This window comes from Mirounga leonina, unplaced genomic scaffold (genome assembly GCF_011800145.1).
Source record: "Mirounga leonina isolate KUSES-001 unplaced genomic scaffold, KU_Mleo_1.0 Mir_101222, whole genome shotgun sequence".
In the NCBI taxonomy this organism is placed as follows: domain Eukaryota; kingdom Metazoa; phylum Chordata; class Mammalia; order Carnivora; family Phocidae; genus Mirounga; species Mirounga leonina.
The window spans coordinates 1,052,783-1,077,999 of NW_023270085.1; the positions used below are offsets into that span (position 1 = coordinate 1,052,783).

General features: G+C 37.7%; 1 protein-coding gene across 1 annotated transcript in view; it reads right to left on the minus strand.

Annotated features, from left to right (window-relative positions):
• IL1RAPL2 (interleukin 1 receptor accessory protein like 2) overlaps positions 1-25,217 on the minus strand; it is a 1,205,338-nt gene that overhangs the window by 556,617 nt on the left and 623,504 nt on the right. Inside the window, exons 4-5 of the mRNA XM_035007492.1 lie at positions 21,141-21,327; positions 4,622-4,775 (exon numbers count right to left, since the gene is read on the minus strand). Coding sequence (XP_034863383.1) covers positions 4,622-4,775; positions 21,141-21,327 — 341 coding nt within the window. The remainder of the gene's footprint in view (positions 1-4,621; positions 4,776-21,140; positions 21,328-25,217) is intronic.

Below are 25,217 nucleotides of genomic sequence, written 5' to 3' on the forward strand. Positions count from 1 at the left end.
TTGACAGAGAGAGACACAGCGAGAGAGGGAACACAAGCAGGGGGAGTGGGAGAGGGAGAAGCAGGCTTCCCGCAGAGCAGGGAACCCGATGCGGGGCTCGATTCCAGGACCCAGGGATCATGACCTGAGCCGAAGGCAGACGCTTAACGACTGAGCCACCCAGGCGCCCGAGTGGGTTACTTTTTAAATAAACCCAGCCTGATATTTTGAATTATGAGAGGACAAACTGTTTAATTGTTTTGTAATACTGAACATGCAAATCACAATATAACTTAGAAAAAAGTGCAAATTAGGGGCACCTGGGTGGCTCAGTTGGTTAAGAGTCTGCCTTCAGTTCAGGTCATGATCCCAGAGTCCTGGGATGGAGCCACACGTTGGGCTCCCTGCTCAGTGGGGAGCCTGCCTCTCCCTCTCTCCCTCTGTCCCTCCCCCTGCTCATGCTTTCCCTCCATCTCTCTCTTTCTCTTTCTCTCTCAAATAAATAAGTAAAACCTTTAAATAGTACAAATAAAAATAAATCTTCACAAAGAAACCTCTTGAACTTCTATACCAAGAGACCATTTTGTTTCTACATCAAGCATTTAACAGTTGAAGTTATTTTAATAAATACATAAACTTGATATCTTCATATATGAACGATGACCACTGACCCAAGGATAATTTTGAATTATTTTTTCTCCAGCAGGTGATACATACTCAGTACATTTTTACTCAGATGGTAAATGAAAAATTACTGCCTCAGTGGCTGAGGCTGCTTTATCCCCACATTCCCTTGACAGATTTCCTTTGGTGACCAAGGATTTATATTTTCATGACAGCTCTTAGGAAGTTAGGTAAAACAATTTTGGGCCTATGAAGATGAGTTTGGTGTGTGTGTATGTGAACTAACATGCCCACAAGAAAGTCAAACCTGTGACTGACTTCTTTAGCATTTTTCTCTCAGCTACTATTTCTCAAAGCATAATCCCTGGAAGGCATACAACAGAGTTACCTGGACAAAATGGCAAGTTCCCATTCTTACTGATGTACTGAATCAGAATCCGGAGGAGAGAGATGGAACCTGTATTTAACGAGCCTCATCTTTATCCTACCTGGGTTCTTCCACATGATTCTGATGTGCATTAAAGTTTGAAAACCTCTGGGAGGTAGAGTTGAGGTAAAAAATGCGTAGTTCAACTACACTAAAAGTTTAGGGAAAGTGAGTTAACACCTTATAAAACACCCAAAGGAAACCTCAGCCGCAGCAACTTCTTCCTAGAAACATCGCCAAAGGCAAGGGAAGCAAGGGCAAAAATGAACTATTGGGACTTCATCAAGATAAAAAGTTTTTGCACAGCAAAGGATACAGTCAACAAAACCAAAAGACAACCAACAGAATGGGAGAAGGTATTTGCAGATGATGTATCAGATAAAGGGCTAGTATCCAAAATCTATAAAGGACTTATCAAACCCAACACTCAAAGAACAACTAATCCAATGAAGAAATGGGCAGAAGACATGAACAGACATTTCTGCAAAGAAGACATCCAAATGGCCAACAGACACATGAAAAAGTGCTTAATATCACTCGGCATTAGGGAAATCAAAATCAAAATCTCAATGAGATACCACCTCATACCAGTCAGAATGGCTAAAATTAACAAGTCAGGAAACAACAGATGTTGGTGAGGACATGGAGAAAGGGGAACCCTCCTACACTGTTGGTGGGAATGCAAGTTGGTGCAGCGACTCTGGAAAACAGTATGGAGGTTCCTCAAGAAGTTGAAAATAGAGCTACACTACGACCCAGCAATTGCACTACTGGGTATTTACCACAAAGATACAAATGTAATGATCCGAAGGGGTACGTGCACCCCAATGTTTATAGCAGCAATGTCCACAATAGCCAAACTATGGAAAGAGCCAAGATGTCCTTCAACAGATGAATGGATAAAGAAGAGGTGGTATATATATACAATGGAATATTATGCAGCCATAAAAAAAAAGAAATCTTGCCATTTGCAATGACATGGATGGAACTAGAGGGTATTAGGCTAAGCAAAATAAGTCAATCAGGGAAAGACAAGTATCATATGATCTCACTGATATGAGGAATTCTTAATCTCAGGAAACAAACGGAGGGTTGCTGGAGTGGTGGGGGGTTGGAGGGATGGGGAGGCTGGGTGATAGACATTGGGGAGGGTATGTACTATGGTGAGTGCTAATGAAGGGGGGAAAATTGGAGGGGGAGACAAACCATGAGAGACTATGGACTCTGAGAAACAAACTGAGGGTTTTAGAGGTGAAGGGGTTGGGGAGATGGGTTAGCCCAGTGATGGGTATTAAGGAGGGCACGTATTGCATGGAGCACAGGGTGTTATACACAAACAATGAATCATGGAACACTACATAAAAAAATAAATTAATTAATTTAAAAAAAATACCAAAAAGAAGTAGCTCTAGCTCTGTTTTTCCAGAATCTAAAAATAAACTAAAAAAGTAAATGTACTGTCACCATAACCCATTAGGTGGGAGCATAAAAGAGGTTTGGTATTAACTCTATTCTGGTCCAACTTAAAACCCAAGCCAAATACTATAATGCTACAAATTCTAGCAAATAATTCCTAATGGAGGTGTTCTGCAAACAACTGTTAAGGATTGTGTGATTGTGGTCAAAGTGATGATACTGCAAGGATTTGTGCATGGTCAGGTCACTTTTTTTTTTTTTTTTTAAGATTTTTATTTATTTATTTGACAGAGAGAGAGATAGCGAGAGCAGGAACACAAGCAGGGGGAGTGGGAGAGGGAGAAGCAGGCTTCCCGCTGAGCAGGGAGCCCGATGCGGGACTCGATCCCAGGACCCTGGGATCATGACCCGAGCTGAAGGCAGACGCTTAACGACTGAGCCACCCAGGCGCCCCTGGTCAGGTCACTTATTAATGGTGTATAACTGCCTGATTGACTCTTCTCCTTGAATGAGACAGGAAGTCTAGTTGAGGAAATCAGAAATAAACCAAAAGCAGATCTTTCCTATTTGGGTTTGGCCCAATAGGGTAGTTATTGTGAAAGCTCATAGAGGAAAGGACGTGCAATACTAATTAAAAGAATAATTCAAACCTCCACAGAAGTTACTCTACAAATTCAGACTAAATAGAACTGTCATGTATTAGGACAGAAAATGAACTAAAGTATATGTATATTAGTTTCTAATAAAATATTTTTTTAGAAATATGTATTTATTTGAGAGAGTGAGAGAGAGAGAGAGAGATGGACAGAAGAGTGTACAGCAGGGAGGGGCAGAGGAAGGGGGAGAGAGAAACTTAAGCAGACTCTGTGCTCAGCACGGAGCCTGATGCGGGGCTCCATCTTACAACCCTGAGATCATGACCTGAGCTGAAACCAAGAGTTGGATTCTTAACCGACTGTGCCAGCCAGGTACCCCTCTAATAAAATATTTTTTATTCCTCTTCAGAATTTTGAAAAAGACAAACTGCTGGCTTTTAGGGATCAAAAACTTAATTAAATACGTGTTACACCAATCAACTTACTCAGCAAGTGTCATTATTAATAGACTGATTTTAACACTACCCCAAAAAGGTCAGCTAAACATATGCAAAAATAACATAGAAGGAAATTTGTATTCCTAGTTAGTGTGAATATGTTATAATTAACCAACTAGTTGATGTCAACATTACATAGTTAAACAGGTAATGCCCAAAAGCATCAGTCATAAGTTAATTAATGCAATTATAATTACAATTGTCTGGATAATGTCGAATTTTACTATGGCTCAGATTTTATCCACAATACAAATGTGTGTGTGAACACTTAAACACACACACACACACACACACACACCCCACATACATCTAAAACATATATAAGAAGGAAAAAATTAGGCAAGGTTTGCTCAGGAACAATAACAAGTAGACTTTTGTCATGAAGTTTCTTAGGGTCCATCACACCCATCATCAGGGATAACTTTTATGGTATTAGGTTCTGTCATATGTCTCTGAAAACTACTTTCTAACATTCTCCACCAGATAAGAATATCCTGAGTTCCTCTCTTTCATTTGCTATGAGTAGAATTACTAGTTTATATTTTACTTGTACTTCAGATTTAAAGTACACACATACACACTATTTGTTTGGATTTGTTCCATTTAAGAATCACTAGAAGCACACAATAACATCAGTCATTTATGTGCAATTTTTTATAAATGATATTCTGGATGCAGTCCAAGAGGATGTCATTCCAAAAGCCCACTAGAATCTCATTCTAAGGCAGGCATTACCTACAAGGAGATTCTACATATGGGTTAAGTCAACATTCTAAAGTGGTTCCAGTATATCTTTTCTGAGATGCTTAGTAAGAGCCAATGATATCTTGAAGAGTTAAGAACCCTTCATAAAGGCAGAAAACAGATATGCAGCAATTGGGCCCATGTGCCCTAAATCAATTGTCCATATTCCACATATAGTTTATCAGTACAACTTATTAATAGTGAGCTTTCCAACCATCTGATTTGCAGCCAATTCTAAAGTCACTGCAAGTTCACTCTTTGTTTTGGAAACTCTTTCTTCCCATAACATGTTATACTTAAAATTTCATTTGCCATAATTTGGTAGAACCAATTCTTACCTGTAACTTTCAATTCAGTTGTTCGTCTTACAAGTTTTCCTTCATATTTAAGTTCACAAGTGTAATTTCCTCCATCTTCTTCTTGAACTTCTTGGATTAGAAGAGCATTTCCTTTCTGTATTATTATACTTCTCCACATTTTGGGCTTGCATTCCTACAGAGAAAATATTTTCAAGTAAGCAAAAAATTAAAATTCTCATCAAGTCAGTACTGGCAAGTTAGTACTTTCACTTTTTTGTGCTCTTCTCTTTAGTTTTCAAAATATATAACTAGAGTTAAGTCAATGACCAGAAAAAAATCACAAATGCATCTTAATGTACCTAATTTAAATATCACAACTATCAGCCCAAGAGCTACCTTAAAAGCCTGATCCCAAGCGCAGAAAGTCTTTAGAAATATTCTGCAAAAATGGAAAAGCATACAAACTCCCCAAAATGCAAAAGGGATACAGCAAAACCTTAAAAGTTGCTAAATATCATTATAAAGCCCTGTTGTTGTTGTTGTTGTTGTTGTTTTCTATTTGACAGGGATATTTCCTAAGAGTCCTAAGAGAACAGTGTTCATTTAACAACAAAGTATACTACAAGGGAGTCTTAGGCATTATTAAAAACTCATTTTCATTGGCCTCACAATCATTTATTCATTGCCTTAACTGACAGATTCAGCTTGGCTTTTACATTGGCAATGTAGTCTAAAATAATTTTATTAATTACTTCTTATAGTTAAAAATGAATGCTAATATTCCAGAGTCTCCCTCCCCATAGGCAAGAGATCCATTTGGGTGGGCAGGGGTGAGAGCAAGGGGTCAAGAAAATTAGGCTTAAGCAGTTCTCTAAAAACACAGCTAGGTAAAATAAGCACACATTTTGTTCTAGTAATGAAATGGAGAAATTATTCACTCATTTTCTGAGATAAGTGATATATGACCAGAGAATACGATTTGGGTTTGGAAGACAATTTTTCTACACTCCTGATGGGAATGTGAGGGAGTCTTGCTACTAAGATTGTACTTCTCTAGAAAGGAATGTTTAACCCTTTTCCAGAGAGTGACAAGGACATAGCAATAACCAAGTATGTAAGAATATTCAGCCAGGTGGCTTTGCCTTTTGGGAATTTTCTCAGACTACTTTTTAGATATGGTTCCAGTTTGTCTACCACTCATCTCAAATGTTCAACCAAAGTGGTGGCTAAAAGCTGTACAAACATCAAGAGGAGGTATAGGAGACAGCTGTGAGGGGGTGCTGAATAATCAAGGCAAAAATATTTTATCATCTAAATTCTGAATCTGTCAGTTAAGGCAATGAATAAATGATTGTGAGGCCAATGATGTAAATAATTGTTGAGAACTTTTCTCTTTTCCCACAATGGTATATACAACATCGCTTCTACCCCTCCTCCTCTTCACCCCCACTCCTGCCCTCCACACATACATCCTAAACATTCACCTAAAGGTAGAATCAGTGTTGACTCTCAATCCCCAGCTCTGCATACTTGTGTACATGTATGCACACGTGTGTGTGTGTGTGTGTAAAATGATTTGAAAGAACAAGTACCCATTTAGTAGTTTCTTACTGTAACAGATTTTTTTCTTTTATGATAGCAGTTTTGACAACAAAACACAAAAACTGGCACTTAAGTTCACAGGTATAATATTTAAGAGATATGCTTGCTTTATGTCCAATACAACTACCCACACACATTGTCAGAGAGTAAATAAAAGTAATACAATCTAGGGCATCTAGATATAAGGCTGTTTCACTCCCTAGGGTCTTTCCAAAGAACAGTTAAGGGTCTGTCTAAAATTATATTACATACCATGTCTGGCAAGGTTTATCACCTATATGAGATTTGCTTCTGAGTTAAACCTTGGGATATAAGGTTTCTGGGAAAATGAAGAAGAAAGTCTGAACAAAAAGAAAAAAAAAAATAGTCCAGCTGCCACTATCGTCATACAATAATAATCCACAATTATTTTCGCATTGCTTCGAACTCCGATAGCCTCAGATTTCTAAAGAATCATTCTGAAGGTTATTAAACAAAAATATGGTCCCTCTGGGCATTTTGAGAGGAAAGGAAAATGAAAACTGAGCTGCTTCACTTTCACATAGCAGTAGTGGGGGTGGGAAAATGAGCCCACACACTCATTGTATTTAAAGACAAATGACTTTGTTTTCTAATGTCATTTTTGGGGAAAGTCTATCTGCAATTAGCTCTAACCATTTTCATTTTTCCCTGCACACTGCTTTGATTTCTTTTTCCCCAGGAAGTAAAATCTAAAGAGTATATAGGAGTTAGAAAATAACCACTGATGAAGAACAGCCTGGAATCTTTACACATTCTTTGGGCTAGATTGAGATAGTCCCAAGTGCTTTCCAAGTTACCATCTAGCCTTATAAAAGATTATTTGTACCTAATAGAGTTTTGTGGGGTTTTTTAAACTGTGGCATAGGAAAATGTTATTGTCAGGTCATCTCCACCCTTATGGAGACAATGTAGTATAGATGAAAGGGTAAACTGCAGTCACAGCAAGACAGCTATAGGTCAAAATCTGGGGTTCACCCAAGTTCTGTGATCTTGGGCAAATTTGTTTAAGTTCTTTAGGTATCAGTTTCTTACTCTGCATATGAGGATAACATATACTACCATGTGAGCAGCCAGAGCCCAGAGGCTTGCAGTTTATTCATTACACTCTTGTTGGGCAGCACTATATATGGTGGTCACCCAGCACAGAGAATGTTTTCCATCCCTAAACTTTCACAATCTTGGATTATGTCTCCTCCAAACCCCTAGCTCTCTTTGGTGAAAACTGGTGCTAATGTACTAATCAGATGAAACCAAATCTTCCCTAATTGGTTAATCATCCCCAGGAACATAATACTTTAACCCATCGAAAATGTAGAACTCTTAAGAGGCCACTCCAACACTAATCCTAGCAGGTGGGTAGAGAAACTATATTTTTTTCAGAAGAGGATTAAAGATGACCATCCTGCCCCAACCAGCCCATCCTTTACAAAATTACCTCATTGGCTATCCCTTCACATATCTGTGTACCTATATCGAACCTCAGAAGACTTCCAGCCTTTTTACTCCACTATTTGCAGCATTTCTCCCTTAAACTGCTGGCTGCTAGGCCTACTACTGTCACTGCTTCTCTTATGTCCCCAATCTTCCTATGACCTCTTTCCTAGTGAACAGGCATCATTGCCATACTTCATTGCTCCATATCCATTTAATTTAATTTTGACGGCTTGTTAGGCAAAGAAATTTGAAACATGTAAATCAAGTCTCAAGATGGTTGTTTATCTGAGGCAAGGAAAAGCCATCAAAGCCTCAAATATGAGCAGGCCCTAATATTGGTACTTTAGGACCATTAAAATAAACTTCATCAACTTGAAGGTTTTGCTGAGGGACGGTCTTGCTGGAGGTACCTAAGTTCAACAAACAGCTCCAGTTCATAGTCTAGCTGATCCCTCATAGAGCAGTTTGTTGTACAACCTCCTTGTTCAATCAAAATAATATCAATCCTTAAAGCCCAGCTTCCTTCCCTCCCTGCCAGCCTTCCTGAGTGGCAGGTGTCACTTGCTAGTATTTACTAGGTTGGGAGCCCAGGATGTTCAATAGAAACATCTGTTGACCAAGTTTCTTGAAGTAACCTGTTGCTAGCCACGTTGGATGTTGGAATTTCCACCCTGAAATATTCACCACTATATTCACAGTACATTTCTGAGATATCATCATTATACAAACAGGTATTTTTGAATCAGTTTGATTTGTTGGTCATGGTTATTTCAGTGTTTTTCAGAGCATAGGACTCATTTCTCATGGCAAGAACACCAGGAAGATTTATTTAAATATTTATTCTGATTCTGAAGTTCAGACACAAAGTAGTTGTACAACCATAAGCCAATCATGTAATCTCTGGTCCTCAAGGTACTTTTGCTCAAATACCTAATACTCATGCACTCAGACCCAATTTCTCTCCTTTCCTCTGGAGACTGGACTATTTCATAGAGCATGTAGGCATTGGCCTAACAATCTGTAGGGGACCTGAACTTCCTTTAATTTAAAGATGGAAGACATAGGAGCACAATTGTAAATTAAGTATCAGGTTGGCCCTTTTCATCCTTACCTCTATTCCAAATTCACAGGATAACAAACTTCAGAAAGTCTTTTCCCTCTCTAGCTCTATTTCTCTAACTTTCTCTCTTCACAGTCCTAATGTCAAAGATGGTACCCCACAGTGGTTGAAGTATAAGTTCCAGACTCAAATACTTGGGTTGGAATCCCGAGTGGTATGTTCCTAAGCATGCCCCTTAATTGATCTAAGCCTCAGTTTTTTCACCTATTAAAAAAAGTGGTGATAATAATATTTACCAATATGGGCGATTATAAGGATTAAATGAGGTAATGTATATAAGTGTTCTGTAATATAGAACATCACATGCTAAAAACAATAAATATTAACTACTATTCTATTATTATTATCATTCTCATTACTCTGCTTTCAGATTACATACACATCTATTATGACATGTTAATGACTGTCAGGAATTAATGTGATTCACATTTCTACAGGGGTCTGGAGACAATCCAAAACACAATCCAAAGTTATAACTCATTTTTTTTTAAGATTTCATTTATTTATTTATTTTAGAGAGTACACGCACATGTATTGAGAGCAGGGGGAGGGACAGAGGGACAGGAAGGGAGAGGGAGAAAATCTCAAGCAGACTCTGTGCTGAGCACAGAGCCTAGCACAGGGCCTGATCCCATGACCCCAAGATCATGACCTAAGCCAAAACCAAGAGCCAGACGCTTAACCAACTGAGCCACCCAGGTACCCCCCAAAGTTATAATTCTAATGCAAGGGTTGACTTCCAGTTTCTGATTCAACATGCAAAGGTGAAAACTACTACCCCAGAAACTAGAGAGCCACATGAGTACAGAGAATCACAACTTACTGGGAGCTGAAGCAGACATAGGAGCCAGCAACTAGTAGGAACACTTAAAGGATAATTTACTAATTTCTGAAGACTATGAACTAGCTTCACATATAAAAACCCCTGGGGGCCCAGTCATGTAGAGAGCACACTTTTATAATGTTTACCTCCAGGAGCCCCACCAGGTTTTCAGCATGGAAACTGGAGAAAAATCCCCTTATGCTTCTGGCAAAGGAAGGAAAAAGTAACCATTTTGAAATATACCCAAAGAGCCCTATTCTTCTTAACAACAGCCTGCCCTCAAAGGATATGGGAAAAGGGAAATATCCAATTGTAGCCCCTCTAGCTTTTGAAGTGGAAGAAGAAAAACAGCCAGCACCAGCTCCCTCTATCCTCCCTGTCTCATCTAATGGAGGTGGGAGAGAAGCTGAGAAGCACTTGTGATGGTCAGAGCCCAGGAACAAGGCTCACTAAAAACTGAAATCTCATCATAAGATTACAGATTGCTTTCCCTTACCCTACACCTTAACAACACATCAATAGGACTCCTGGATAACAATAGGATATTACAGCTAAAATAACTGCACAATTCAGACCTCATTTTAGGAAATCTCTAGGGAAACCCAAAGATAACAGGAGAGTGAAAAACTAGGACACCAGAGGGAATTTTAGCCTCTAATACCTACGGCCATAGCAAGCAGTAACACAACCTAACTCTTAGCCAGATAAATGTAAAAACCTCAAATTAAAGGCCTATTACTTCAGTTCCTTTTACCTAGTACATTGCGTCTGGCTTTCAATAAAAATTTACATGGTGTATTAAGAGATAAACAAAACAAAACAAAACAAAAGCCACCATTTGAAGAGAGAGAACAAGCATCACAACCAGACTCAGTTATGGCAGAAAATTTGGAATTATCAGTCAGGGAATTTAAAATAAGTATAATTAATATGTTAATGGATCTAATGGTAATGGTGGACAATATGTAAGAAGAGAAGAGAGATGGAAACTCCTTAAAAAAAATAAAAGAGGAACTACTACAAACAAAAACACTGTAACAGAAATAAAGAAGGCCTTTGATAGGCACTTCAGTAAACTGGGCATGGCCAAGGAAAAAAATCAGTGAGTTTGAAGGTATGTCAATAAAAACTTCCCAAACTGACAAGCAAATAGAAAAAGAATTTAGAAAAAGAATATCTAAGAACTGTGGAAGAAATACAAGAAGTATAACATAAGTGTAATAAGAATACCAAAAAGAGAAGAAAAGGAGAAAGGATTGGAAGAAATATCTGAAGTAATTCTAATGCTGGATCATCCAAGATTACAGCAGATCTGGCATGAACAAAAAGGTCTGGGGTACATGTAGGCTACTATTAGCATCTGGGCTGAATTTTAAACAATATATAAAAGCTGGCAGGTAAGACATCAACAGAGAGAACAACATGTGAAGTACTCAGATGTGAAATAACATGAAGTAAACAAAAAAACTCTGAATAGTTTTATTGTTGAGAATAGCAATGAGTAGGCTGAGACCAAATCTAAAAAGCCTACACATTGTCAGGGTTCAAATCCCAGCTCTGCCACTGTATAACCTAATTCACTATATAACTGTAATACTGTTCTATAAATTAAATTAGGCAATAAATGAACATGCTTTGACACAGTGTCAGGCTCTGTAAACACTCAAGAAAAAGGAACTATTAACTAAATGGTTCTATGGAATCATTGGAGTGCTTTAAATAGTGGCATCCCACAATCAGATGTGCATTTCTGAAAGATCATTCTAGTAGATGTATAAAAAATAGTCAGACTGTACAAAGAGACATTGCTTAAGAGGCTTTAATTTCATCTTCTTTTTTTTTTTAAACACATAATGTATTATTTGTTTCAGAGGTACAGGTCTGTGATTCAACAGTCTTACACAATTCACAGCGCTCACCATAACACATACCCTCCCCAATGTCTATCACCCAGCCACCCCATCCCTCCCACCCCCCACCACTCCAGCAACCCTCAGTTTGTTTCCTGAGATTAAGAATTCTTCATATCAGTGAGATCATATGATACATGTCGAAAGAAGGAAGGGGGGAAAATCGGAGGGGGAGACGAACCGTGAGAGACTATGGACTCTGAGAAACAAACTGAGGGTTCTAGAGGGGAGGGGGGTGGGGGGATGGGTTAGCCTGGTGATGGGTATTAAAGAGGGCACGTTCTGCATGGAGCACTGGGTGTTACACGCAAACAATGAATCATGGAACACTACATCAAAAACTAATGATGTAGTGATGTATGGTGATTAACATAACATAATAATAAAAAAAGAGGCTTTAATTTGCTTTGATCTGTTTTTATCCTTTGAATATAATTGAGGTTATACAGGAAGTCCCTGCAAAGCCTGGATTCTTAAAACAATTTAGGAAAGATCAACAGCAAACTCCTGTTAAATTTGAGAAAAGCATACACATCAAAATAAGATTATAGGGCGCCTTACAACAATTTAGGAAAGATCAACAGCAAACTCCTGTTAAATTTGAGAAAAGCATACACATCAAAATAAGATTATAGGGCGCCTGGGTGGCTCAGTTGGTTAAGTGACTGCCTTCGGCTCAGGTCATGATCCTGGAGTCCCGGGATCGAGTCCTGCATCGGGCTCCCTGCTCAGCAGGGAGTCTGCTTCTCCCTCTGACCCTCCTCCCTCTCATGCTCTCTCTATCTCATTCTCTCTCTCAAATAAATAAATAAAATCTTTAAAAAAAATAAAATAAGATTATAAAAATTGACAAAAACATATTATTTTGATAAATCAAGAAATTGTATAGTCAAAACTCAACTTATAAGACCTTTATTCCTAATCGCCAAAAACCAGCAGCATCCCAAATGGTCATCAACAATAAATGGCAGGGATTCCTGGTTGGCTCAGTCAGTTAAGCATCTGTCTTCAGCTCAGGTCATGATCCTGGGGTCCTGGGATGGAGCCCTACGTCGGGCTTCCTGCTCAGCGGACAGTCTGCCCCTCCCTCTCCCTCGGCCTCTCCCCCACTCTTGTTCTCTCTCTCTCCTCTCTCTCTCTCTCTTACACATAAATAAATAAAATCTTTAAAAAAACAACTGAGGGTTGCAGATAGGGAGGTGGGTGGGGGGATAGTGTTACTGAGTGATGGGTATTAAGAAGAGCACATGATGTGATGAGCACTGGGTGTTATACGCACGCAACTAATGAATCATTGAACATTATATCAAAAATTAATAATGTGCTATATGTTGGCTAATTGAATTTAAATTTTAAAAAAACAACAAAAAGACCAAAGCAATAAATGGCGAAACAGTGGTACATTTCTACAGTGGAATATCGGACTACTACTCAACAGTGAAAGAAAGAAACTATTGATATATACCACAACACAGACATATCTCAAATGCATTATGCTAAGTGAAAGGAGACAGGCACAGAAGGCTACATATCATACTATTCCATTTATATAGCATTCCGCAAAACTGTAGGAACAGAAACCAGATGAGTTTTTACCAAGGACTGGGGCTAAGAGGGAATTGACTATAGAGGGACATGAAGGAACTTGAAGTGATGGAAACATTCTATATCTCAATTTTGGTGTATACATTTGCCAAAACACATCAAATTATACAGGTAAAAAGGGTAAGTTTTATGTTTGTAGATTATACAGAATAACATAACTTTAAAAAAAAATCTTAAATTCCCAACTAGAGTCTGAGATGTCTTAGGTAACTAGTTTTTTTAGCTTCCCTTGTAACATTTCCCTTTCTGTAGTAGCAGGAAATATCAATTAAGGACTTTAGTCATTAAATTTTTATAATATGTCTGGGATATGTGGCAGACATTATTACATCTATTTTATATGTGGGGAAATAGAGGTCCAGTGACATACAATTACTTATCTGCATTAATGGTGGAATGGTGACCAGAATCCAGGTCCCCAGATTCAAAGACCACTGCGTCTTATGTATCTCAAATACCCATTTCTCTCACATTAACTCATCTTCTTTGTAACTTACAAATAGTAAAGAACCCCTTTCTGACTTCTAATGCTGTATCTAGGAATAAAAATAAGGATAAATGGGACTTAAATCTTGTGTAACTCACTGGTTTTAAGGCACACCAAACTGAAGCCTTCATGGGTTTCACAGCTCATCCCTTCTGGATAAAAATATCTTTGAAAATTCTAGTTATGAGATTAAAAATTTAAGGATGAAATGCAATTTTATGGTTACAAAAGAAGGTACATAGTAATACCACTACATTACCAAAGGGATTTGAAATCCCTAAGCATTTTGCCAAAGTACATTTTAGCAGGAAAGTATTGGTCATTTGGGCTGGAGTATTATAAGGTCTCCAGTGACTTTTTCCCCCTTTATGAAAATTGTTAGAATGTACTGCAAGATAAATCAATGTAAAGCTCTTAACTTTGGAAGCTTAACTCACTGTAATGAGTGACAGCATTTAGAAATGGCCTTTCCTAAAATATTATTTTAGTGGATGAAATTACCTCCTTATAATTCATCTGGAATTTTTCTTAAACATGGTATGAGTCAGAGATCTAATTATTTTTTCTAAGTGGAAAGTCAATTATGTGCACAGAATTTTTAATAAGCCATTTATCTCCCTCCATACCCATTCAAATGAAATGTTATCATATGCTAAGTTCTCAAAACTACATATTTTTAATCTGTTTCTGGATGGTTTATTCTATTCAACTGATCTATTTATCTTTTCCTAAACTTACTATTTTAATTGCTGTTGTTTTGTAGTAATATTAGTATCAGGTAAAATAAGTCCCTTTTCATGAATGTTTTTACCCAGTATTTTCTTGTCAATTATGGTACATTCATTCATTCATATAAACTTTATAATGTTTATCATATTGTCTAATTCCAAAAAAATTATATTCTAACAAAATGAATTATTTATACATCGGAAAGAACTGACCATTTACTCTATGAGATAATACCACACAGAAATACATCCTGTCACTCCATTAATTTAGACCATTTTATGTCCTTCAATAAAATTATATTTTTATATAGGTCTCCTCCCATCTTCGTTATTTTATTCCAAAGTGTTTCATAGTTTGTCATTATTGTAAATGGAATAATTTCATTTCTTCCCTTTTACATGTCTGATTATTACTAGCAAAAACAAAAGTTATTGAATATTTTGTATTTTTTTAAATTTTATTATGTTATGTTTGTATATTTTTATCAAGCTACCTTATCAAATTATCTCATTAGTTCTATTTTTTGTTGTTGTTGAGTATCTTGGGGTTTCTTGGATACAATTATATAATCTGAAAAATAAGGTTATTTTGTCTTTTCTAATCCATGTGTGTGTGCGCACACGCGCATGTCTTATGTAACATATTTCATTTAATTTTCTTATTGCATCAGCTAGAACCTCCAAAACAATGTTGAACAATAGTAATGACAGAGAGTATTCCTATCTTGTATGTCAAGGATATAAGGATATATTTTCAAGGACATTTACTCTAACACTGAAATTAGAAAAAAAAAACCTAGAAAAAAAGCTTGAATATCCATCAGGAGAGTGGTTTAATAAAAGAAGTTCATTTGCATCCTAGGAACTATGATACAGCTATTAAAAATTATTTAGATTTATATTACCAACAGGGAATGATGTTCATGATACATTTGTGTGTGACGGGGAAAGCTGAAAAGTGATATATATGCGATGTTTCCATTTTTATAAAATGAGGGACAGGGAGGTGTGTGTGTGTGTGTGAATGTGTGTGTGTGTGTGTGTAAATAAATAATATATATAGAAAGAGTATGTTGGCATAGAGGAAAGTGTGGAATAATAAACAGCAAACACTAATTACCTTAGATGGTTAAAATAGAGTGGAAGAGCAGGGTATAACTGACTTCATACACCTCTACACTGATTTGTCAAAATGTACATTTTTAAATATATACATAGATACGCACATTCATTTCTTTTGGCTAGACTCCAAGCTTTTTATAAAACTTAGTAAAATGTCAAAAAGGAAAGGATAAATGGGTTCCATTAGACTTAAGCAAATCACTTGACTTCTTTGCATTTCAATTTCTTCATATATGAGAAATAAGTTGTGCTAGATGTGGTCTAAGGTCCCAATGATATTATAATTTCTTCTACTTAGTTCCGGTTTGATCTTGAGAAAAATCTCTTTCTGGTCCACTTAAGTCCCTCTGGACATTTAGAGTCATTAAAGAGTCCTTCAGAAGGATTTCAGGAACTGTTTCTGAAATAACAATTTTGAGAGCATTCTTTTTGTATTAGTGATGTGAGTGTATAAAGTACATAAGAGGTGCATTTAGCAGAGTAATCCTAATCACTGGTATTATGAGAAGAACATATATTAGAAGTCAGAAGTTCAGGACTTGAACTTCTAATCAGCCACGTGTTAGCCAAGTGACCCTCTGTAACTATTTCAGTTTCCTTGTCTGTAAAAAGATGATGGTAACAGTTGCCAATAAGTGGCCTCACCTCCTTTTGCTAATTGATGGAGTTCAGAGAAAGGAGAGAGAGCCCCCTTCCACACATCCCTTGCATTCCATGGACAACCAGGCTTGACCTACTCAGCTATCTTTAGATAAAAAAAAATAAATGTTGCATTTTATAGAAAAGTAGACTAGAGCTTTCAAGCCAGTGAACCATAGCACCCTGGGGTGCTAGAGAATTACTTGTGTATACATAAGTGATCTATGCTTCAGTCCTAAATCAGTCACATGAGACCTAGAGCAGCCCAAACCTCAGAGCAGTTTTCATACAATTACCTCACAGTGCCATATTATCGTTTTCTAGGTGTGCTATATAATATGAAAGGATTTGTGAAAGATTACTATCAATGATTGTATACTGTGGAAATATTAACTGATCTTATTTAGTTATAATATTTTCCTTTGCAAAGATGTTCGTATCTATCTACGGCTAAAAACGGAGGTAATGTCTACTGCCTTTTACTCAATACAAATGCTGTTGATTTCAAGTAGGAGCTATTTTTTAAAATGTTTTAATTGATGTAGCTCCTTCCCAAAGTGTTGAGGAGAAGCTGTTAACCTATCTAATTCCCTCCATGAGAACAGGGAAATGTATTTTGGTCTCTTCACTATCCTCAGTTCCTAGCATGGTGCCTAGCACATGGTAGGCACCCAATAAATATGTGTTGAATAAATGAACAGTTGTACAAATGAATGAATTTGCACTAAACCACTCATAATGTCACAACCCATCCCATTTATAATCCATGGCAAATATCTGAAATTCAGATGGCTGTGGCAAGAAAAAGGAAGATTCACATGCGCAGGCTTCACTCATTAACATCAACCCTTTTATCAACTGAGGTAACTAATCAGAGAAGTGTTTTACCTCTAGGTGTGTATTTGTATTTTTATTGCTGATGTCTTATTTTTATTAAGTTTTTAATTTTAATTCCAGTATAGTTAACATACAGTGTTATATTAGTTTCAGATGTACAATATAGTGACTCAACACTTCCATACATCACCCAGTGCTCATCAGGACAAGTGTACTCCTTAATCCCCATCACCTATTTGACTCATCCCCCCACTCACCTCCCCTCTGGTAACCATCAGTTTGCTCCCTATAGTTAAGAGTCTGTTTCTTGGTTTGCTTCTCTTTTTCCCTTTGCTCCTTTGTTTTGTTTCTTAAATTCCACATATGACTGAAATCATACAGTATTTCTCTTCCTCTGATGGATTTATTTCACTTAGCATAGTACTCTCTAGCTCCATCCATGTTGTTGTAAATGGCAAGATTTAATTCTTTTTTTATGGCTGAATAATATTGCAGTGTGTGTGTGTGTGTGTGTGTGTGTACCACTTCTTTATCCATTCATTTATCAGTGGACACGGGCAGCGTCCATATCTTGGCTATTGTAAATAATGCTGCAATAAACAGGGGTGCATGTATCCCTTTGAATTAGTGTTTTTGTATTTTTTGGGTAAGTACCCAGTAATGCGATTCCTGGATCACAGAGTAGATCTATTTTTAACTTTTTGAGCAACCTCCATATTGTTTTCCAGAGTGGCTGCACAAGTTTCATTCCCACAAACAGTGCAGGAGGGTTCCTTTTTCTCCACATCCTTGCCAACACTTGTTTCTTAAGTTTTTGATTTTAGCCATTCTGACAGGTGTGATGTCTTATTAAAGTTAGGGGATTCTTTTGTTTAGAAATGGGATAAAGGGCCTCTATGCTCTTATGACAAGTGTTTTTGTTATGGTCAATTAGCCAGCATATAGTACATCATGAGTTTTTGATGTAGTGCTCAACGATTCACTAGTTGCGTATAACACCCAGTGCTCATCACAAAACGAGACTGTTCTAGCACTGTTCTTCTTAGTTCAATAAAGAAAAGAATCTCTTTTCAAAAATGTTTCTAAAAGCACTAACATTATTGTGTAAGCTGTTCTACTGTCTAAGCCCCAGTCATACAGCATTAAGATGAAGTGCTGAAAGTAGAGGCCCTCTCCTCACTTCCTTTTGCTAACTGATAGAGTTTAGATAGAGGAGATACAACCCTCTTACACATATCTCTTACATTCCAAGAACAACAACAACTTACTCAGTCATCTTTATGTACATGCCCCAGTGCCACCTGATCCGCCTCTACCTTCCTATCCAGCTGTGATTACATGCAGGCACAGAAGGACAGTCCTCAAAGGCCTACCCTAGCATATTTCAGACGGCTTAGAAACACATAACAGAATGTGAGCATGACACAAATTTATTAGAGAGTAAGAAAAAAGCAGAAATGGATATAAAAGAAGCAAGTTTAAAGATTACATATATTTAAAAAGATGACTTGGAAATTGATCATGCAACACACATACGTTTTACTGTTAAAATAGTGGAGATAATACATTGTACATTTCTAAATTTGGATGTACACCAGAATGAAGTCTGGGCAAACGTCTTTACATTGTGGTAGCTGGAGCAAAATCACTTTATGCTCAGCCTGGGAGGGCACACAGAGACTATAAAGCAAGCAGGTAAGATTATTAAACTATTGATTGGAAAAGGAAACATTTTCCCATTACATCAATACATTTTTTTCAATGATATACTTTGGAACTGTGAGAAGCAGGGTTAACAACACATTTGGGAGCTTTAGGAATTCTTTAACTTTGGGGTTTAGTTTTTTATTCTGATCCATTAGTATAGTACAGTGACTAAAAGAATGGGCCCAGGGTGCCTGGGTGGCTCAGTTGGTTAAGCGACTGCCTTCGGCTCAGGTCATGATCCTGGAGTCCCGGGATCGAGTCCCGCGTCGGGCTCCCTGCTCGGCAGGGAGTCTGCTTCTCCCTCTGACCCTCCCCCCTCTCATGTACTCGCTCTCTCTCATTCTCTCTCTCTCAAATAAATAAATAAATAAAAATCTTTAAAAAAAAAAAAAAAAAAAGAAGAATGGGCCCAGTAGCCAAAATGCAAGTCATAAACTGCTGTGTGACTTTTGTTAAGTCACTTAACTTATCTGAGTCTCCAGTCACTTCTGGAAAATGGGGATAATAATAATACCTACCTAATACAGTAGTCTAGAGACCTAGTTAATCTATCTAAAGCACTTAAAACAGAGCCTGGCATATAGTGAGCACTCAACAAATGTTAGTTATCATTGTGATTAATATTTGTCAATTGTAAAATGTTATAGAAATCTTAAAAGTTACTGTACAAGCAGAGCTAGAAAAGCCATTTGCTTCACCATCTTTGGTCCATTTCTAAGAATGATACTTAGCATTTCCCAAGGAAGAAATTGCTTTGTTATACAATGATGATAGTGATGTCTAGAGATGTGAAGAAAGAAGAAAGAATTTAGTAGAAAAGTAAGAAGATGAGACAGTAGAATATATAAGAAAAGGAAAAGGCTGATGACAAGGATTTTACTCCTAGCTGCTAACTCTGGAGCTGATCAATTTTCCTTTTCCAAATATAAAATTAAAATAAAACATTCTTACTCTATCTTTTCACAGGCTTCTCTGCACCAGTGTTGCATCTTAGAGAAGTGTGTGTGACCATAGCTGGGTTTAGCTCTAGGATCACTGCAGGAAAGGGTAGTGATTAAGAAAATGGACTCTGGAATAGCAAACACTGCCTTGAATACAGAACCAGGCTTTGTTAGCTGAGTAGCTTTGTACAAGTTTCTGCATCCCTCTGAGCCTTAGTTGTTTTTTTTTTTTTTTCTATTAAATAAGGATAACAGCACCCCCACAAAGAGTTGCATTGAGACTTAAATTGAGATAATTTAGAGACCAAGCTTAGCACAGTGAATGGCATATAGTGAGTGCTTAATAAATACTGAGAAGGCATGGAGGGCCCCACTAAATTATAGATGTTCTATATTTATGAATAATGATCATCATATGTTCCTTTTTATCTGTCAGAATATTATCTTTATTAAGAAAAAAAAAGGAAGGACAATTCACATAGAGTCTGAGATCCCAGGTCAGGACATGCTTTTGATGTCCACTGGTGAGTTCCCATAGGTATGAAGATGGAGAGGCTTCCAAATGCAAAAACATGTGACAGCTGTAGGAGTTAGGGTTTAGTCCTCCCTGGAAACTAAGAATCTGTTATATCCTATAGAAACAACCTGTTCCTTCTTTTATGTGTGTTTGAGTCCAACAATGTACACAACACCTGTGCAGAAAACCCCCTTGGTTACCTCTGGCTATAACATATAAACCTGTACCAGGTGTCAACTACCAGGACTCAGAGTTGGCAGAATACAGTTATCTTATAGAACCACGGGGCCCCAGGCTAGCAGCCAGAATGTCACAGCTAGAAGGTTGTGTGGTTACTTCTCTGCTTCTTCCCCTAGATCCAATCTCTGCTCTGTCTGACCTACTTTATGCCCAGGGAATCTGAAGACTATTGAATCTATCTCCTGATTTTGCCCTCTGACTTTTGCTTAATTTTCCACGGGTGCTAGCAGAAAACCAGAAGTCGGGAGTTAAGAGGGGTTAGGGTATTTATCCTGCTCAATCCCTGTTTATCTGCCACAGTTCATATGTTCTTTTAAGGCCACAGCTCTTGTCAGGCCCACTCCACTATTGCCAGGTTCCAGTGACACTGCTCTTTCTTATTGCCATTGTAGGCCTAGGAGTGGTAATTTATACCTTCCTCCCTTGTTGGGAGTATTATGTGTACTTGTAATAATGGGCCTTTGCTCCTAACAGTAAATAATATTTCTATGTCCCTCAAATATGTTCTTTCATGTGTTATGTAAATCTTTACTCTTCTTCCCACTTGCTCTCATAAGTTTGAGTGGAGGGAATTTTTACTTATTTTTAGCAGTTGGAGAAGATGGGGTTGCTTGTGACACCTGCTGATGGAAGTCCACTAAAACCAGTACTATATAGAAGTCATACCTCTGAGTTATTTAACTGTGGATCTGTTCATTTTTCTCAATGAAATATCTGATACCAGAAACTAGAAATAAAATATCTCCCTTTTTCTATCCCCAAGCCAGCTATTGACTTAAGGTTAAAAAATAATAATAATAATAATAATTGACACCATGCTGTTACCTTGTACCACACAACATCAGGCTCCTGATCGGACTTTTTAAAATCATCCATGTCTGGGCAGGAGATCTCCTTTCTTTTAGTGACTTCAGATTTTTCTAAATAGCGTATCCTGCTATTGTAGCACAGGCCTGATTCATTCTCTGCAACAGTCAAGGACATTGACACCTTCATGCAATATGTCGAGTTTCTGTAGAAACAGAGAAATAGCAAAATGGCTTTACTGGGTGTTTAAAACTTTGTACTCTATATATTTCAAGAATATTTACCTTTCCATATAGGACCTTGCCTAGAAATCAGAAACAACATCAAACCAACACAGAACAGTTTTCCATTTCAACTGACAGGAAGATATAAAACAAAATGTAATGAGGACATCTCTGACCATGAAGTAGCTACATAGAGCAGCTGTACCCATCTTCTAAACTATAAGACAATTCAGACTTCCTCCCCACTGGTAAATATTGCCAAATTGAAGATCTGATAGTGAAAACTTATGAGAAAGTCTGTATTTAGAGCTACAGTTATTTCTGCCCTGTCCCTATGGCCAGTCCCTTCACAGGTATTCCAAGAGTTGTTTGATTTTGTCATTGGTTTCAAAGCCAACATTTACTTTTTCAAGATACATACCCCAAACCAGATCAACATACAGAAGATACCTGTTAACTTACATAGCTTTTTAAAGTGTTTACTGAGATATGTCAGGAATCAAATTCTGGATTCCTATAAAGAACAAATCCTAGGGGCGCCTGGGTGGCTCAGTCGTTAAGCGTCTGCCTTCGGCTCAGGTCATGATCCCAGGGTCCTGGGATCGAGCCCCACATCGGGCTCCCTGCTCGGCGGGAGGCCTGCTTCTCCCTCTCCCCCTGCTTGTGTTCCCTCTCTGGCTGTATCTCTCTCTGTCAAATAAATAAATAAAATCTTTAAAAAAAAAAAAAAAAAAGAACAAATCCTAGTATAATGTGGTTGGTCTAGATTAATTGTATCCACCAACATTAGCATTATAAAGGAATTTCAACATGAATTTTACCATAAGGCTACTTTAGAAGTTGGGCATTAATTGGCTAACTCATGATGTAAGGGTATTTATGGAATTCAATTCTGCTTCCATTTCCTTGTGTATGCCCCATGATTTTTCCCTACACTGACTGGACTGCAGAACATATCAATCACACAAAAGAAAACTGGAAAGTGTGAGGAAGAGAGCAGAAGTACCTGGTAAGACTTAGCAGAAAGTCAACTGTAAATCTCTTGGTGGGACATGTCAGGATCATATCTGTTCTAAACATCAAGGGATACCTGCTATTACAAATACCAAGTGCCAAGGGCACTTCAAAACCAAGTGTTTTTACAACCAAGGGGTAGCAATCCTGACAGATGGGATTAGCATGCCAGCCAATAATTTAAGATGGCCTCAAAGAATTGTCAATATTCATACTACTTACTCATTGAAATTCCACAATATGCCAGATATACAAAAAACAGAAGTGCAAATGGTCACTGCCCACTGGGTTTACAAACGGAGTCAATCAAAATGACTGCTACTTAAATTTTTAGTGAAGTCAATTGCTGGCAAGTACTTCTGACTATGCCCATGCCTATGTCATCTGAGTAGGATACTATCAAAGTACTCTCATTCTAATATTCAGTTGCAACCCCATTACACAATGAAGATTGTGAGCTATTGCTTTTGTCTGTTCCTCAGTGTAGGTTCCTAGAACTCAAGGCTATGCCCACTAGGGATCAAATGTAAGACCATTTAATTATCTTGTTAGATGTCTGACAGCCCCTTTAAAAAACATGAAGCTAAAAGCCACCAGAATAAAAGAAAAACAAAACAAAACAAAAATAGTCTCAGGCAAGAAGGTAATGTTTGGTGCAATTTGGCTCTTCTTGACCCCACCTTCACTACTTTGGTGCTAAACATTTCTATGTGTCCATGCTTCCTTTAAGGCCCTACATGATCTGGCCTGTCATAACACTGTCCTTTACTTTAGTGTACAGGCACAATGGCATTCCCTCTGTTCCTTAAATATACTACACCTATTTGAGCCAGGGACTTTTACACTTGCTCTTCTCTCTGAACTTCTATCATTTATTTGTTAAATGTAAGCATGGAATTTGTTGCTTTTGTTCATCACTCTATCCCTGAGATCTAAATGAATAAACAGTAGATGTTCAGTAAATGTTGGCTGAATAGAAGAGAGGGCATCAAAGGTATGTCGATTGATGAGACATGTTCTCTCTGCTTTACTTTTGCATCAATCCCCTTATAATAACCTCTCTTCCTCATTCTACAGATTCAGGTATATAGCTGGTCAGATGTCACATTTCTTATTTAAATATGACTCAGGATAATTTTGCAGGTATTCTTGTACTACAAGGGTAAGGTTTAGCCAAGTTTTGTGCATCAGCATATTAGCAAATAAAGAATATACTAGTTACAACTAGGAGACAAGGACTAAGGTAGGTATAGGAAATGGAGGGAAGATAAATGGTCAGTTTTTTTAAAGGTATTGAACACAGAAGAAAGAGTCACCTCTTGGGTTTACAAAGTATTCTGAACAGTTCTTAATGTTACAGACTTTGATCATATCTGCTCTATGGTGTTCATCCCTTTGGATGAAGGAGAATTACTTGTTAAATACCTTCCCATTATTATGGTGTGCCCCCAGGGAAAGAGAGCTGTTGGCCAGCAGTCTCAACAATAAAAGCAGATAGAATGTCCAGTGCCCTGAAAGAAGCTTACTATCCCAAATGTATTTAGCCCGAGGGAGAAAACATATATTCTAAGTAAGGGGCCAACATAATAGAGTGGTTTCTTAACAAAGCACCAGCTTTGAACTAAGATCCACTGGGTTCAACTAGTTCTGTGTCCTTGAAAAAGTCATGTAACATCATTCAGTCTCAGTTTCCTCAGCTGAAAAATGAGGATAAGAAGTCCTTTATGGTGGGGCGCCTTGGGTGGCTCAGATGGTTAAGCGTCTGCCTTTGGCTCAGGTCATGATCCCAGGGTCCTGGGATCGAGTCCCGCATCGGGCTCCCGGCTCCGCGGGGAGCCTGCTTCTCCCTCTGGCCCTCTCCCCTCTCAAGCTGTTTCTCTCTCGCTTGCTCGCTCTCTAAAAAATAAATAGATAAAATCTTTAAAAAAAAAAAAAAAAAGAAGTCCTTTATGGTAATTCCATTGGAGGTTGGAGACAGGAATTCCTTTCATTATACAGCCATGAGCAAATATATGTTTACCATTTTCAGTTGGAATGATTACAATAACTGACCTCTCCAGTTTGTTGTAACTATTAAGCCAAATAATATATAAAACATATAGTAGAGCATCTAGCACATAGTAGGTATTTGATAAATTGTAGTTAGAATCGCTACTACTGTTAGGATTAGTTGTTACATATTGTTAATAAATAATAATTATAACTTACATGTGATATAATAATAACAATCAATCACCAGTATAATAAAAACAATACATTGGCAGCAATGGGTGAAGGTATGCCACTGGGTTAAGGGTGCTACTTTATAGGAATGAGTCTAAAAGAAGCCAGTTGGGCAACAGGCCTAGTACCAGAGGGCCATGAAAATTTGAAAGGATCAAAAAGATACACTGACATAGACACAAAAAGAAGTGAATCAAAAGAAAACAGCTAAGGCAGGGAGAAACTTCCAGTTAATATGAGCAGTAGCTACTTGGCAAAGGCCAGAACCTTGGAGGTCAAATTGTTAGCAAGAGTTTCACTAAGACTTTTGGGAATTTCTTAGACAAATGCCTTCTATAATAAAGTCAAGGCCTCTAGGTAAATTTTCCAGGGACAAAAGACAAAAGATACTCTATGTGTTCCTTCCCCAACCCCTCCAAATTATAAACTATGCAGGCCATGCCAACAGCACCTTCATTAACCTGGGATGGGGATGAGGGCAGGAAACCCAAACTGGGGATGGCTGATAGGCTGAAAGAGAAAATGTTTCAGTTTTCTCTCACCCAAAGAAAACCTTAGGCTTGGGCTCTGCATGAATTCATTCTTGCTCTGGTCTCTAGCATGTGAAAGGCTTCTAACAAATTGCTTGTTAACC